This window comes from Tigriopus californicus, chromosome 10, assembly GCF_007210705.1.
Source record: "Tigriopus californicus strain San Diego chromosome 10, Tcal_SD_v2.1, whole genome shotgun sequence".
NCBI lineage: Eukaryota > Metazoa > Arthropoda > Copepoda > Harpacticoida > Harpacticidae > Tigriopus > Tigriopus californicus.
Genome location: NC_081449.1, coordinates 12,494,258 through 12,508,264, shown reverse-complemented (window position 1 = coordinate 12,508,264; position 14,007 = coordinate 12,494,258). Strand labels below are relative to the sequence as shown.

Here is a 14,007-nt window from a genome sequence, read left to right as displayed (position 1 = left end):
GAGAGACTTGTGCCCTGAACAAGCGCGCCCAATCGTCGTTGCTCTAAAGTCTCCGTGAATAACGCTAGAGTATGTAGAGCAGCTTGACAGCTGTCATCTCAAAGTTCACTTTTTAACGACCATACTTTTTCAAGCATTCCACCACTTCTGGAAGTCCTGGGCAAAGTCTTTTAGGAAGTCATTCGGAGTGACACCGATTGCCCGATCCTAATTACTTTTGATGATATCAAATTTTACGACGAATGCGATGACCGGAAAGAAGTCGTTTGACAGAAGGAAACAAGAATGCGTCTGCAGGGGCACGATCTGGTGAATAAGCGGGGTGGGGTATAGCCTTAATGCCCTGGGTGGCTAAGAATACAGCCTTTGCGTAATGAATGGGCTCAAGCAAATGCCAATTATTCTCTATCAGTCCTGATCGCTTTTTCTCCAGAGCTTTCAACGTTCTCCATTTGATTCAAGAGTACAATACCCCAATAAGGCGATGACGATAGTATCTGATACTCTACGTTTTTCAAAATGTCCTTGAGCTTAGTTCGTCCCAACCTAAGTCTTAGGACTAATGCTAAATTCTAGTGATCGCTGAGGGTTCTCGTGCATTTTGAGACTACCCTCAAACCCTCTCGAATCCAGGTTAGTTCGAACAAGGAAACCCACCTCTCTTCTCTCTCGTGCTCCTTCATTGTTCGATCAATGTACTTCCTTCTACCGTGATTGATGATTGATGCTCTTACAGTTTCTCCAAAATATTCATTTACAAAATTGTACGCCATTAAAGGGACAATTTGCCACAACGTACTCTCGGTAAGGGTAACTCCACCACATTGAATTCCGCGGTAAGCGTTAAACTCCCTATTAACGAATTCCTAATGGGAAGATTACAGTTTTAGCCCAGACAGAGTATTTAACTGCGATATATCTGACAATGATCAACAATTATTAGTTCGTTAATTAATCAAGCATTATTTAAAACAAGATGTTACTCACATGAAACCATTAAAAACGAGTTGTTTTGGAGAAGAGAAAAGTAACATTAAGCTGCATCTCTCAAAACTTTTGCTTCTCAAGTTGCAGAAGTGGTCGATCATTCGACTTTACCAAAAAAAAAGCAGCTCTCTTCCATTTGACCTTGCTTGGGTTAATTGTTTGTGTTGGTGGGTGCTAAAGTAGGAGAGGTGAGCCTTGGGCGGCCAGCAATACCGGACATCACATCATCCAATTTTTCAGATAGGAAGTGTAAAGTCCATATCACATTGGTTCTCCGTCAGTTGGTGTGGGATAATTTATAAATAATTGACTAAGGTTGGAGAGGAGAATAGAACCGGCGACACCTCACGTACTAGAAACCTGCGCCAACCACTATGCTACTTCTGCTCCCCTTGCGAATATGAATCGGACAAATTAAATCTAAAAGATCAAGAAACGTGCGATTTTAAACAGAACCACGAAGGCAGGTTGTGTGAGAGCATTGTGAAGAAATGCGGTGCGGCAGAACTTAACTCGAAGGTAAGAAGTTCAATACATATGCAACATAATTTTGAGCTCAAGAAGATTTGTGCGAATTTATAGTTTGACCACTTTAAAAAATACGACAAGCATTACATACCATTATTCAATAACGGGCGACTTTTTTCCTGCTCACTTTTCACACATCTTCTGGAGCGTTATATTTCTTGCATATACCCCTTTCGTATTTTGTTTGGTAGAATCGTGCTTGGAAAAGGTAAGCACTAGACAAATGGTGCTTTTTTTAATCAATTTTATTAGAATTCCTAATGTAATCGCAATAATCATATATAGATTATCATCCCAACAACATGGCGCAAACTCTGTAAGCCATTTCATTCTTGCCACCTCCCGGGAGGAAAATGGTGATACATATCTTTTGCACTGGCACAATCCCGACTTCCATTCGCACCGAGACAGAAAGAAAGAGAAGGCAAGCGACCCAGCGGGATCTGAGGTCAACACAGTTTACGCTTCCAAGTCATTGACAAACAACATTTCCGAGCGCCCTAAACCGGACTCTTGAAACGAGCTCGGCTCGTCGTCCGGTTTGCACTTGAGCACTTTTTTCGGAAAATTGGTCGTGATGTCAAACTCATCGGGTGAGTCCGGGTGGCAAAACACGTAATAGTACAAACATTTGAGCGAGTCACTCTTGAGGAACCTTCGCTCCAACCTCTGACCTCCAGGGAGTTTAATCAACACCCTCACGGCTTCGGCGTCCTCCTTGGCCGGCTCTTCCGGGATCTCACTCACGAGCTCGATTTTCATCCGTTGAATGCGCTCTTTCCGTTCCTGCTCGTCGCGAAGTCGCTGTTGCTCTTCCTCCGCTTCCCGTTGCTTTTGCTCCTCGGCCTCTTGTCGCTTGCGCTGCTTCTCCTGATCCAAGCGGAGTGTCTCCTGAAACGCCGCATCCTGTTCCTGGCGGATCGTTTGATTCAAATGCCTCTCTTCCCGATCGGCCCGAGCGGCCACTATGAAGGCTTCGTTGTCATTAATAATGCGCTCCAGACGCGGCGTGAGCTCGTCCAGGCTGAGCGAGCCTTCAATCCGGCCAACCAACATCATTCGATGCTGACGAAGCACGATCACAGCCAGGAAAGGGTAAGTGCTTTCTCGGAGCGCTTGGGACACCCGATGACCTTCGTACGAATCGGTCGACACGCCCCAAAATAGAATGTCTCGCTGGGTGACAAAGTCCGACAGCCCCGAAGTGGCCAAGGTCGAGCGGCAGAAGGCTTGAGTATCTTCATGCTCGGCACTATGAATGTACACTAGCACAAACTTCAGGTCTTTCTTGGCGGCTTCCAAGAGCTGCGAATACGTTCCGCGGAAAAATGGCGGATGCACGGGCCCGAAGTCGGCCTCAAACTGGCTCTGGAATCGTCTGACATCGTCCGCCGCATTGGCCGATCGGGCCAGGGCCCGACCTGTACCACCTGGACCCGGCAGCAGACCCAACATGCCAAAAATGCTCTGAAACGTGGCCCGAAACAGGGTCCACGAGGCTACCCAAGGCCACTGTAGCCACTGCACACCCCAGCCCAAGAGCCGGCCCCACACCCCCACGGGTTGAACTTGGGCTGCTCGGGCTCGAACTGGCACCCGACGCACATTAGCCGCCTCCACCAAGGCCGGAGGCGGTCTGCGAGGCCCGGGGGGTCGCGGCGAATCCGGTGCCCGAGGCAGGTTGAGTTGTGCCCGGGCCACGGCCTCCAGGTCCCACTCTTGACTTTCGAGCAAAGCCCGACAAATCTGCAGGTCCTCAATGCCCGTGATGGATTGGAGCTGGACCAACTTGTCCATTTCCTGGGGATTGAGATCGCGAGACGGGGCTGGCGCTGGCGGGCCTCGATGACGCGCTCGCATTGGGCTGGGGGCACCGGGATCATGATCCTCGGCCTCTGGATGAGGTTCGTCGGGGTCGTTTTCCCCACCGCTGCTGTAGCTCTCGTCATCTTCCGTCATGTCGTGAGACGAAGGAGGACTACTTTTGAGTGTGAAAAGGAACCAGGAACAGGGTTTAGTATGCGGTGGTAGTACGGGTGGCACCCATGGGCGGGCGGGGCTTGATCAAGGACCACAATCAAGGAGTGGCTGGCTATATGTGTTGTTGTGCTTTTCCTTGGGACGTTCTGATGTGTCACTGTGTCACTCGTGTCATCATTCCCTTCTCTGTGGCTCAAGCGGCTCAAGCACTGGAAGCTCTGGTAGCTCTGGGCAATCGATGTTCTCAGCTGAATGCTCAGTTCTGACTGCTGACTGTATGTACTGAATGCTGATCCTGCTGATCCTCACCCACTGACTCGACTCCAGCCAGGCAGCCCTAACCAACAGTGTCCCTAACCAGAGATGAAAGGAAAGGATTTTAGGGATCTAAATCATTAGATCATCTATTTCGGCCCTTCAAAAAATTCATAAACAAACAGCGGAATAATGACGATAATGTAGCGAAACAATGACGAAAGACAGCTAGAGATGACTCGAGTCTTGATATCGAGCCTTTGACAGATGGAAACAAAGGAGAAAGCTGGAATTGGTAAAGATGGAAACGAATTGAAAGACGATCGCTACAGGATCTGATTTTGGTAAAGGTCGAGATGGGTTAGTAGTTTTCAGACACAAATGAGGTTACGTGATTTTAACAAAGTTGCGAATTCAACCATAAAACGTTCCGTGTCGGAAGCGGCTGTGACCAGGGGCCTATGTTATAAAGAGTTTGTCCAATGTCCAATAAGTACTTTTTGTGATCAATGTCATAGATCCCGAAAACCTGGATGTTGGACAACCGATGCTTGGGTTGACTAAATAGTACAATAACCTGTTTGCAATCAAGGCCCAGTAGTAGATCATCCATTGCAGTGTTTAGCTGATGATTTTCCAACATGGAGTGCCCAGAAATCTATGACATTCATCACCAAAAGTGAGTACGGGACATCAGACAAAATGTTTATAACATTGACCCCAGTTCATAGTCCAGTTCATTTTGGCAGGAAGCTACCAACCCATCTAGACCTTTACCCTTATTTTTTTGTTACTAATCATTGTAATTGGATTGGGTTATAGATACTGACTTTGATCGTGGTTTGATTTTTTTAGGTCAGGCTAAGGGACACTCTTTGGCCGAAACGAACATAATAATCAAGCAAGGCGGCCATGGCTTGTAATCGGTCGGCATTGACCGACTGATCACATAAAAAATTAAGAATGTATGTAAGAGAAGTTTTAGTCTGGGAGCAAGATGACCGACTGCTAGGTTGCTGTTGAAAATTGAATTGGATTTTGATGTCAATAATTCTTATTCTCCCACAATTTTGGGTCAGTTTGTTTTGGTCTCGCAATTCTGCGAGGAATCTGATCTTTTCAGTGCAAGAATGTTAATACTGTCAGACACTGATCATTAGCACTCGGCAGTGGACTACTCCCAATGCAACTGCAAGGTCCTAATTTTTCTTGATAACGCCGTCAGGGGGTTTGGCCAAACGTCGAACAGGGTGGCTAAGCTAGGTGACGCCCATGTTTGACATGCTCAACGGACAATGGTTGAATGAGTGGGGACCAAACTATAATTCATTTAGTTTATATTTCTGTCGGCTAGCAGAACAGATGGTTTCCTTTTAGTCGTTGTTTGTTTGAAGCGAAAATTAAATAATTCGCCCTACTGTACTTTGCTCTATCATTAAACATCCTCGTCGTAATGACCTTTTGACCTAATTACTACGATTGTGACCAGCTATAGTACGAAATGCTGCCCCATTGGTGCGCATAGGTCAACGGAAAACACCTTACCACAAAACAGGGACGGTAGATTTGAGTTGGGTCTAACCTCTCATAACGACACCATATTTGTTCCTTTATTCTTAGAAACCTTTTCAAAATATCGTGATGGATGAGATGTAAAAATATGTGTTAAACAACCCAAATCAATATCCTTTATCAACAAACACTTCAATCCCCATCATCAACCCTGTACTAGTTATAAAATGCCCTTCTGTACCTATCAACATCTCAACTATTTACTTCAACTGTTCGACTATCATTTACACCAACTATTCAATCTTGCACGTCATATAATATAGCGTTTTAATTGTGACATGGCAATGAACGCAATACAAGTTTTTGGGAGTACGGCAAATCTGGTCACCCCAGACTTTCAGAACATCAGCTGACTTGGCATCATAAGTTCATAACAAAGCCAAACAAATAACAAAACAAAACCAGGTGGAATCGCGTCTCTTTCTCCAGTCCTGCATTTCGCCACTCACTTTTTTTTCATCATGTTTTACCACATCTCCTTGGATCATGAGATTATGCTCCATCCCCGATATTTTGGGCCGCAGCTCCTCGAGACGGTCAAGACCAAGTTGTTCACGGAAGTGGAAGGCACGTGTACCGGAAAATACGGCTTCGTCATCGCTGTGACCACAGTTGACGCCATTGGCGCCGGTTTGATTCAGCCAGGTCAGGGGTTTGTGGTGTATCCCATCAAGTACAAAGCCATCGTGTTCCGGCCTTTCAAGGGCGAAGTTCTTGACGCCGTAGTCACACAAGTCAACAAAGTCGGGCTCTTCACGGAGATTGGGCCGCTCTCCTGCTTCATTTCCCGCCATTCTATTCCGGCCGACATGAGCTTCGATCCCAATTCCAACCCGCCATGCTACAAGACACAAGACGAGGATATGGTCATTCAACAGGATGATGAGATTCGACTCAAGATTGTGGGCACCAGGGTGGATGCCTCGGACATTTTTGCCATTGGCACACTTATGGACGATTATTTGGGTCTGGTGTCGTAATAGGCCAGTAATAATATGAGTTACAATGTTATTTTGTGAATAGCGAATATTTGTGTGAAACTATAAGCCTCATTGTGTTGGTCCACTCACTTAAGTAGATAAATAGTCATGAATCAGATTTGAAGGTCCAAAATTTCCTCGATTTGTATCGTTTTTTTGTCATGGTGTCTCCATCAACAGAGTATGGGAACAGTGGTAAAAGGAGTTTTAAAACAAATCGCCGAAAGCGACAAAAAAAAGTTGAAAACATATTTTTCACGACAAAATTGCCCTACATCAAGGCAAAAAAATGACTCTTTAGAACTTTATTTAATGTCGTGTAGAGTCTGCAACGCATTCATTTTTCCATTAAGAAATCAAAACTCTTCTTTCCTCGTTAAGTTTGGCTGACGGCCTCGATGTGGTACTTGTCAGACTGTACCACGGACGTTAAAAATCTCGAACTCTTCTCGAGCCTAATGTTGCTTAAACGGTGTTTAGTTAATTTCGTTAATCCACGAGCTTGTTGGCCATCTCAACTTTACTTGAGTGCGTTTGCTACCCAATTTAGTGAGACATTAATACCGTGTTCGATCTCGATCACAATGCTGCCTCAGCCTTTTGAAATATCTCATCTGCCTACTAATGATTGGCTTTCGAGTTTCAAATAATTCAAGTATACAAATTGACAATATGCTTTGTCTGAGAGCGACAAATGGTTTTCAAACCCCCAGTAAAAAGAAAGAGGTACAGTATTTCAAAACTTGGCTCAAAAAACGTATCAATATTGCCAGTTCTGAAAGACAAGACGAGATGAAGTCTAAAGAAGAAAAAAAAATCCAAAAAGGAATATGACCGTTAGCAATGAAAACTTTTTATTCCGCGCTTTACTCATCCGCCCAACCACTACTTGGCTCATAGACAATGCAAGCAAGGTAGAGAAGAAAATTCATGGGTTTATTTGACAAAGGCAAAAGTTTTTCTTTGATTTTGGTAACCAAAACTTAGGATCGAGGGCAAAATGAGAAGCGGGTCGGTAGGTCCTCGGACATTGCTGGAAATTTTCGACGCGTTTCAAAGGCAGTGGAACAGTCAAAGAAGTGTACTAGAGTGGATATGGAGATCGTCTTGGACAACGTGTATCAGTCAGGTTTCCAAGATATCAAGGTAGATAGATCATGGTATCAACTCATAGGGTTGGGGGTTCCAAGAATCACTAATATATGGTAGAGTGTGTGGGCTCTCATAAACCGGAGAGGTGGTGAGAGCATTGAGATCATGGGCAATACTAAATCAACGCTAAATCAAGTCAGACAGTCTAAGAAACAAGGACAACAACTAAATGCGCGATCACCACCGATCAGAACAGACGAGTAAGGGCCCCTTTCTTGATTGTGGTCCCGCCGGTTCCGCCAGTCCAAGACTTGGACTTTTTCCGGAATTTCAATTCCTGTTCAATATAGGCGGGATGGACCATTTCCAAGTAGGCTTGGGGTTCGCACAGCTCCTTGTAGTTGTAGAAGAATTCCTTGTAGCCGTTGTGCAACAAGTAAACCTCGGGGTAGTGAAGGCAAGGATAGGATTCGGCATTGGCTATGCGGTCCCTGCAAAGTAAAACCATACCGAATGATAAGAGTTGACGTCTCCAAAGCCATTTCACCCATCAGTAGTCCTTACCTCTGTCTGAGCTCGCGGTAAAGCTTGGGTCCTCGCTGGGACGAGAACTCGCAATGGAAGATCAGAATCTGTCGCTTGTCTTGGTCCTTATTATTTTGGTGACTGCCCGAGGGCAACGGTACCAAATGGCTGGGTAGAAATTCGTCAAAGAAAGTTTGTTCCTCCCAAGCACCAAAGTTCTCGGCCCCACGGATGTGGCCACCTTCAAATTCGTACGTATATCGGGCATCGATGATGCGATAACTTTCCACTTTGTCCGCAAACTCGCCGCGCATGAGTCTGGCCAATGTATGGCAATCAATGGTGTCCAGATCCGTGTGCTTCTTTCCCTTCAACATCACAGGCAGGGATAAGGTGCGAGTGCGATCGGCCGTCGTATTGGGCTCGTCCAATCGCTCACAAGCCTGCCGTATGGAAGCGGCATTGGCCTCGGAAAACGACCGCTGGAGTACGGGTAGTCCGGGACGAGTGGGTCGATATTCCCTCCGTTTGGAGGAGATGGGAGAATCCTCAACATCCTCCATACTGATGGACCTTTTTTCGCCACGCATGCCTTTCCGTCGCTTCAGAAAGCTGCCCTCACAATTGGTCTTGGCACCCGCGGCGGCCTCACCCTCCACCTTTTTATGGCCACGATCCGATGCGGTCAGGGCCTGCTTTTTCATTATGGGGCCCCGTGTCGAGGATTTGGGAGTCGAGGGCGAGGTATTCAAGACCAAGGGTTTGAGCGGAGTAGGCGTAGACGGCGATGACACGCTCATGGGCGAGTCTGGCACCACAAAACTGGGCGAGGCGGGTGAGGTCTCCATTAATGTGGATAGCGGGCTTCTCCCCGTCAGGGCCATGGGACTATTTAGTGAAAAATCCAGCGGTCGTTGGAGGAGCCGCAACTGAGTGAGGGCTGAAGGCTTCTTGAAAACCATCTTTGGTGTGGACCCATTCGAAGCCATGGGGCAGTCCTTCAGAGTAGACATCAACTTTGGGGCGTGGGAGAAGGCGGAAGGGGAGGAAGGAGGTAGCGGTGTCGTTTACTTTGGACGGTAATTTCAGATTCTCAAGATAGGCAGTGTTGCCATTTATGGATTTCACCTCACCTCACCTCACCTAACCTTTCGGTTGGAAGGACCTGGGCGCGCCTTGGCCGTGGGGTAAGCCCTATCCGTGGCAACACTGATGAATCGAGAGCTCTGAAATTAACGATCATAGTAGTTTTCTGTGTACCACTCACTCACTGGGGAGGAGGGAACCCAAGCAGGGGAATGGTGCCGTCTCTCGTTGGCAAGACGTGATTGTCGTTCTTCGCGACCCTCTCCGTTGTCTTGTTTTACAGTTGGACGGGCGTGGAGCGTGCCCAATTTCAGCCCTTGGAATGGTAAGACGCTCCAATTTGGCTAGAATTTAATATGAGCTCGGGGTCTGTCTGAGACAATAAGTGACTACACTGCAAGCCAAGAACATTTCATAGAGCTATTATTGATCGTGTGCAGCAGCTGCTGATTGCTACGAATATTGATGAATAAAAATCCAAACTTCTTTTTATATGAATGACAACGCGTTTTGATTACCAATGTTAGCCACACTTGAGCTAGAGTGGCTTGTTGTTCGAGGCCCTCGGCCCGCCCGGCTTGGGTTCGAGTCGACCAGGTTCTTCTGTCAAGTTGGAAGGCAATTTTGCTAAGCTTAGCCCATGGCTGTCGATAGCGACGTCGGAGACCGTTTGAATGAACGCGGGGAATCGAGAGAGGAAGTTTGTGGAGGGGCTGACAATGCATTGGTGGTAAAGCCAGGAGAAAATGCCACGCCGTCAGAGAGCTGGATAGAAGTTGGGATCCCAGCCTCTAGAATGGAGCGTGGCTGGGATCCCAACTTCTATCCTCTAACGGACTTTCAGAGTCCGATTTTGGTATTGTAGTTGCGTGATTATGAAAATGTAACATTGGGCCAGACAAAATCCTTGACATAATCTTCTCCACCAAGAGTCCATTGTAAATCAGTAAAGCTTCTCTTTACGAGACCACACCATGGATAGATACGTGGAGCTAGACTTGCAATCTCAAAGTTAAAAAAAATTACAATAGGGGCCCTTATTTGCAATGTCAGACTGCCCAAAAGAAACAGGAAGAGGCACAGTGGATAGCTGAATGAACCTGTGAGGGCCCTGTATTTAGAAGAGTATGACAATGAGTTTGGTGCACCATAGTGGTTTGGATCTGGAACCCATGTAAACTCATTGCTTTGGAATGGAATTGAAGGCTCAAAATTCAACTGCCAACCAGTCATACTCTTCTAATACAAGGCACTATTTGTGACATGCCATGAAAGTAATATCTTCTATGGACATTATGTGACCCAGGTCACTAATGATATACAAGAGTTTGATATAATTAGCCAAAAACAACACAAATTCATAATTTTTCACACAAGGGTATCATCCCAATTGGCCCTTATTTGGCAGAGGGTGACTTACAAAGCACCCTCTGAGGTGCAGAACAAAAACCAAATTTCTTGGTGCTTAAGGCATTTATCCATAATGATGAAGCAAATGATCCTGTACTCTCATCTTTTTTGGACTAACCTGATATTTTGATATTTTTCATTTGTTACTTTCAAAAGAGCAAGACAAAGTCAGCCTCATGCCAAAAGGAACAGACTGCCAAAAGGTTTATTTCTTAATATTGAGAGTTAGAATGTAAAGTCGAAGAAAAAATGTATTTCATACAGGGGTACATAGTAGACACCCAAAAACAACCTATAAAACAAGAGGCGCTCATGGGGCATTTTGTTTGGCTTGTTCTACATCGTAATTCAGGGTAATTTGACATTCTTGCTCATGAAATGATGGTTATTTAGTATTGAGTTTTGATAAGCTATAACACAAATCTGAAATGAGAAAAAGTTCATTAAGATTGAGTCAAGAACATAGTAGACAGTGCTTATCAAATTTCACAGATAGAGATTCAAGTTTGGCTTGTCTCACAAATCCAAATACTAGTGAGATTGAGTTTGTTATCTTTACACTCAAACCATTCTTATGTAATCAAACATGTCTAAAAAGATACATAAGTAATGGTGTGTCTACACAAGAAACATTCTTTCACAAAGTTTGCCTACCAATTTCGGAAATGTTTGATATTTGACAAACAATTCATTTCTGAGCCGTCCACTCATGAAACTACCCAATCAAAGCGGTTTGACAAATATTTTGATTTAGATTTCTAATCAGATGAACTTGCAAGTGATCATATCATTTCCCAATGGGTCTTTCATTCAATACTTAGGTTATGCACAATAAACAAGATGATTAGTTTAATGAACATAGTGAAAACTGAGGAATGAAATTGAAAAAATACACTGATGGGCACTATCATGTTGAGAATGCTTCGCTTCCCAATAAGGTATTTTATTTTGCCAATTTCAATCTGGGTGGTTCAATCTGGGTGGTTGAGATCCGACTGATCTGGCTTCCATGGCTAAAATGGGCGGGCGGGAAATGGACGAAAGAGCAGCCAAAAGTGGCTGGCTGGTCTGGAGGCTGGGGTCTCAAGGGTGTACATAGAGGACCAATCATGGGCTTGTGTGTCGGCCGAGGGCTGACTAATAACCGGCCAAGAACCTCCAGGTATGGGCCAATGATTCTGTTTTCTCTAAAGATCTGATCCAACTTGTATCGGATTAATCTTCTTTGGACAAGGTCAAGGAATCCATCCATTCATTCCATCCATCTAGCTTTGGGTTGGCTCGCTCAAGTCTTGCTCACAGACGAACGTAAAAGAAGGGGCTGGGGCCGGGACTGGGCTGAGCCCGAGGACAGGCCCAGGGTGGATGGGTTGACTGGGGTTGACACTATCATTGTCTGGATGGGAGGAGATGAATCTGGATTCCGGAGATAGGTTTGGTTGGTTGGTTGATTGGTGGATTGATCATCATTCAATCATTCAATCCACGATAGGAGATGGAAGTGTGACTACTGCATTAGGAGGGGATGGGATGACATCTGATGACTTTGAACATGGATTGACGATTCCAGGCCCCTTCATACTCTAAGTTGGGGTTATCCTGCGTCAAAATGAACCCCAATCAATATTTTTTTTTTGTTATAAACCATCATGGATCAAATAAGTTAAGTTCTGTATTGGCTGAAAATGGACACCTTGGTTGGAAGGGCTGGGGAGGATGCTGTTGTCCATGAAATATTTTCTCTTTGGCAAACAAACTTTAAACATGTTCACATCGAGAAATGTTTGTGAAATACTTGTTGTGCCGGTGGCAGAGTCCTACTCCCCAATCATCACCCTGGATGAACATCTGACCAGAGATAAACGATTTAGCAGCCCTGGGGGGTCGTGAAATAAAAGAAAAACAACCAGAAATGAGCAACAAAGAGGGAAAACCGAGTCTTGTTTACCACCTGCGACCTTTACACGAATAAAAACTAAGTTAACAATTAATAAGTCAACCAGTGACCTTTAACGTTATTTGTCGACATTCATAGACCTGCCGACTCACTCATGCCGATTGAAATGACCTGGATTTGGAAGGGATGAGGTAGGTATTCCAAAGGATTGCTGACGTAAAGGGTGGTTAGTACACTTGTGAAATGGCAAACAATGTTTGTCAAATGGCTAATTATTTGCCGAATTATTTGTGGTGTAGACGCACCATAATGGGGTGGTATAGTTCATAGAACAGGGCAAAACACGCTTTTCAATTAGGAATTGAAAAGCGTTTTCCCTATGTTCATTATACTAAAAAAAGCATTTTTTTTATTAAAAATGAATCATCAGGTGGCTTCTGGTATAGTTCATAGAACGAGGCAAAACATGCATTCAAGTAGTAATTGGTTTCAGCCAACATATGACCGCACAGATTGAAATTGGCTAAATAAAGGACCTTTTGGAAAGCAAAACATTCCCCTCATGATAGTGCCCATCGGTGAGTTTTCAAATTTCATTCCTCAGTTTTCCCTATGTTCATTATACTAAAAAAAGCATTTTTTTTATTAAAAATGAATCATCAGGTGGCTTCTGGTATAGTTCATAGAACGAGGCAAAACATGCATTCAAGTAGTAATTGGTTTCAGCCAACATATGACCACCCAGATTGAAATTGGCAAAATAAAATACCTTATTGGGAAGCGAAGCATTCTCAACATGATAGTGCCCATCAGTGTATTTTTTCAATTTCATTCCTCAGTTTTCACTATGTTCATTAAACTAATCATCTTATTTAGCGTGCATAACATAAATATTGAATGAATGACCCATTGGGAAATGATATGATCACTTACAAGTTCATCTGATTAGAAATCTGAATCAAACAATTTGTCAAACCGTTTTGATAGGGCAGTTTCACGTGTAGACGGCTCAGAGATGAACTGTTTGTCAAAAACCAAACATTTCCGAAATTGTTGGGCAAACTTTGGGACAGAATGTTTCTCGTGTAGACGCACCATAAGGAAGAGTTCAACAAACAACCCCGTGATGACTTCAGCTGATGACTTATGGAAATGAGGATTGCATTGATGATTCTGTTCAATGAAGTGCTGCAGATGGATATTCACGCAATTAAAGTACCAAAATCGGACTCTGAAAGTCCGTTAGAATCCATGCGGTAATTGTCGTTCGTTGAGTGGTGATGGTGGTGTGAGTGTAAGGACAGTGACCTACCAAAGAATGGGGTAAAGCGTGGCCCTGGATTAACTGGCCGGTAGTTATGAAGTATTTCCGTCGTTCAGGATTTAGCTAGCCGTTTCTGAATAATAACTGAATGAGCAAGAAGGGCTACGCTAACGCTTAAGAGGTCATTGGCGACTGACCCCAGGACACCGCATTTACTGGACCCTCAACGTAATCCGTTAATCGAGAACTACTGATTATTGATCCGATTGGCCTGCTGTCATATCATGATAACTGTAATCTACATTTAAAGCCCAATGGACATCATTTGTCTTGCAATAGATTAAGGAACCACTTGGATTTACTCGAGATATTGGACCCAGATGGGGAATTCCTCGCGGGGTCATTAAAGCCCTAATCAATAATAAATATAT

General features: G+C 44.5%; 3 protein-coding genes across 3 annotated transcripts; 1 reads left to right on the top strand and 2 right to left on the bottom strand.

Moving 5' to 3' along the window:
• Positions 1-1,742: 1,742 nt before the first annotated feature.
• Positions 1,743-3,775, bottom strand: LOC131888763 (FAS-associated factor 2-like). The gene has a single exon (XM_059237692.1). It carries the CDS (start codon positions 3,472-3,474, stop codon positions 1,975-1,977), a length of 1,500 nt encoding a protein of 499 aa, XP_059093675.1. The 5' UTR covers positions 3,475-3,775; the 3' UTR covers positions 1,743-1,974.
• Positions 3,776-5,779: 2,004 nt separating this feature from the next.
• LOC131888138 (DNA-directed RNA polymerase II subunit RPB7) lies at positions 5,780-6,368 on the top strand (the record flags this gene model as incomplete). Its single annotated transcript, XM_059236921.1, is given in 1 exon segment — positions 5,780-6,368. A coding segment is annotated over 1 exon segment (519 nt). The 3' UTR covers positions 6,303-6,368.
• Positions 6,369-7,133: 765 nt separating this feature from the next.
• Positions 7,134-9,029, bottom strand: LOC131888757 (M-phase inducer phosphatase-like). Its single transcript, XM_059237686.1, has 2 exons — positions 7,959-9,029; positions 7,134-7,885 (listed from the first exon to the last, which is right to left on the bottom strand). Exons 1-2 carry the CDS (start codon positions 8,930-8,932, stop codon positions 7,642-7,644), a joined length of 1,218 nt encoding a protein of 405 aa, XP_059093669.1. The 5' UTR covers positions 8,933-9,029; the 3' UTR covers positions 7,134-7,641.
• Positions 9,030-14,007: the final 4,978 nt, after the last annotated feature.

Bases quoted from the DNA above. Each gene is read 5' to 3' on its own strand.
- LOC131888763 (XM_059237692.1), bottom strand. From the start codon at position 3,474: ATGACGGAAGATGACGAGAGCTACAGCAGCGGTGGGGAAAACGACCCC.
- LOC131888757 (XM_059237686.1), bottom strand. From the start codon at position 8,932: ATGTCTACTCTGAAGGACTGCCCCATGGCTTCGAATGGGTCCACACCA. The intron at 7,886-7,958 runs GTAAGGACTACT...TTTACTTTGCAG, and splicing joins TACCGCGAGCTCAGACAGAG to GGACCGCATAGCCAATGCCG.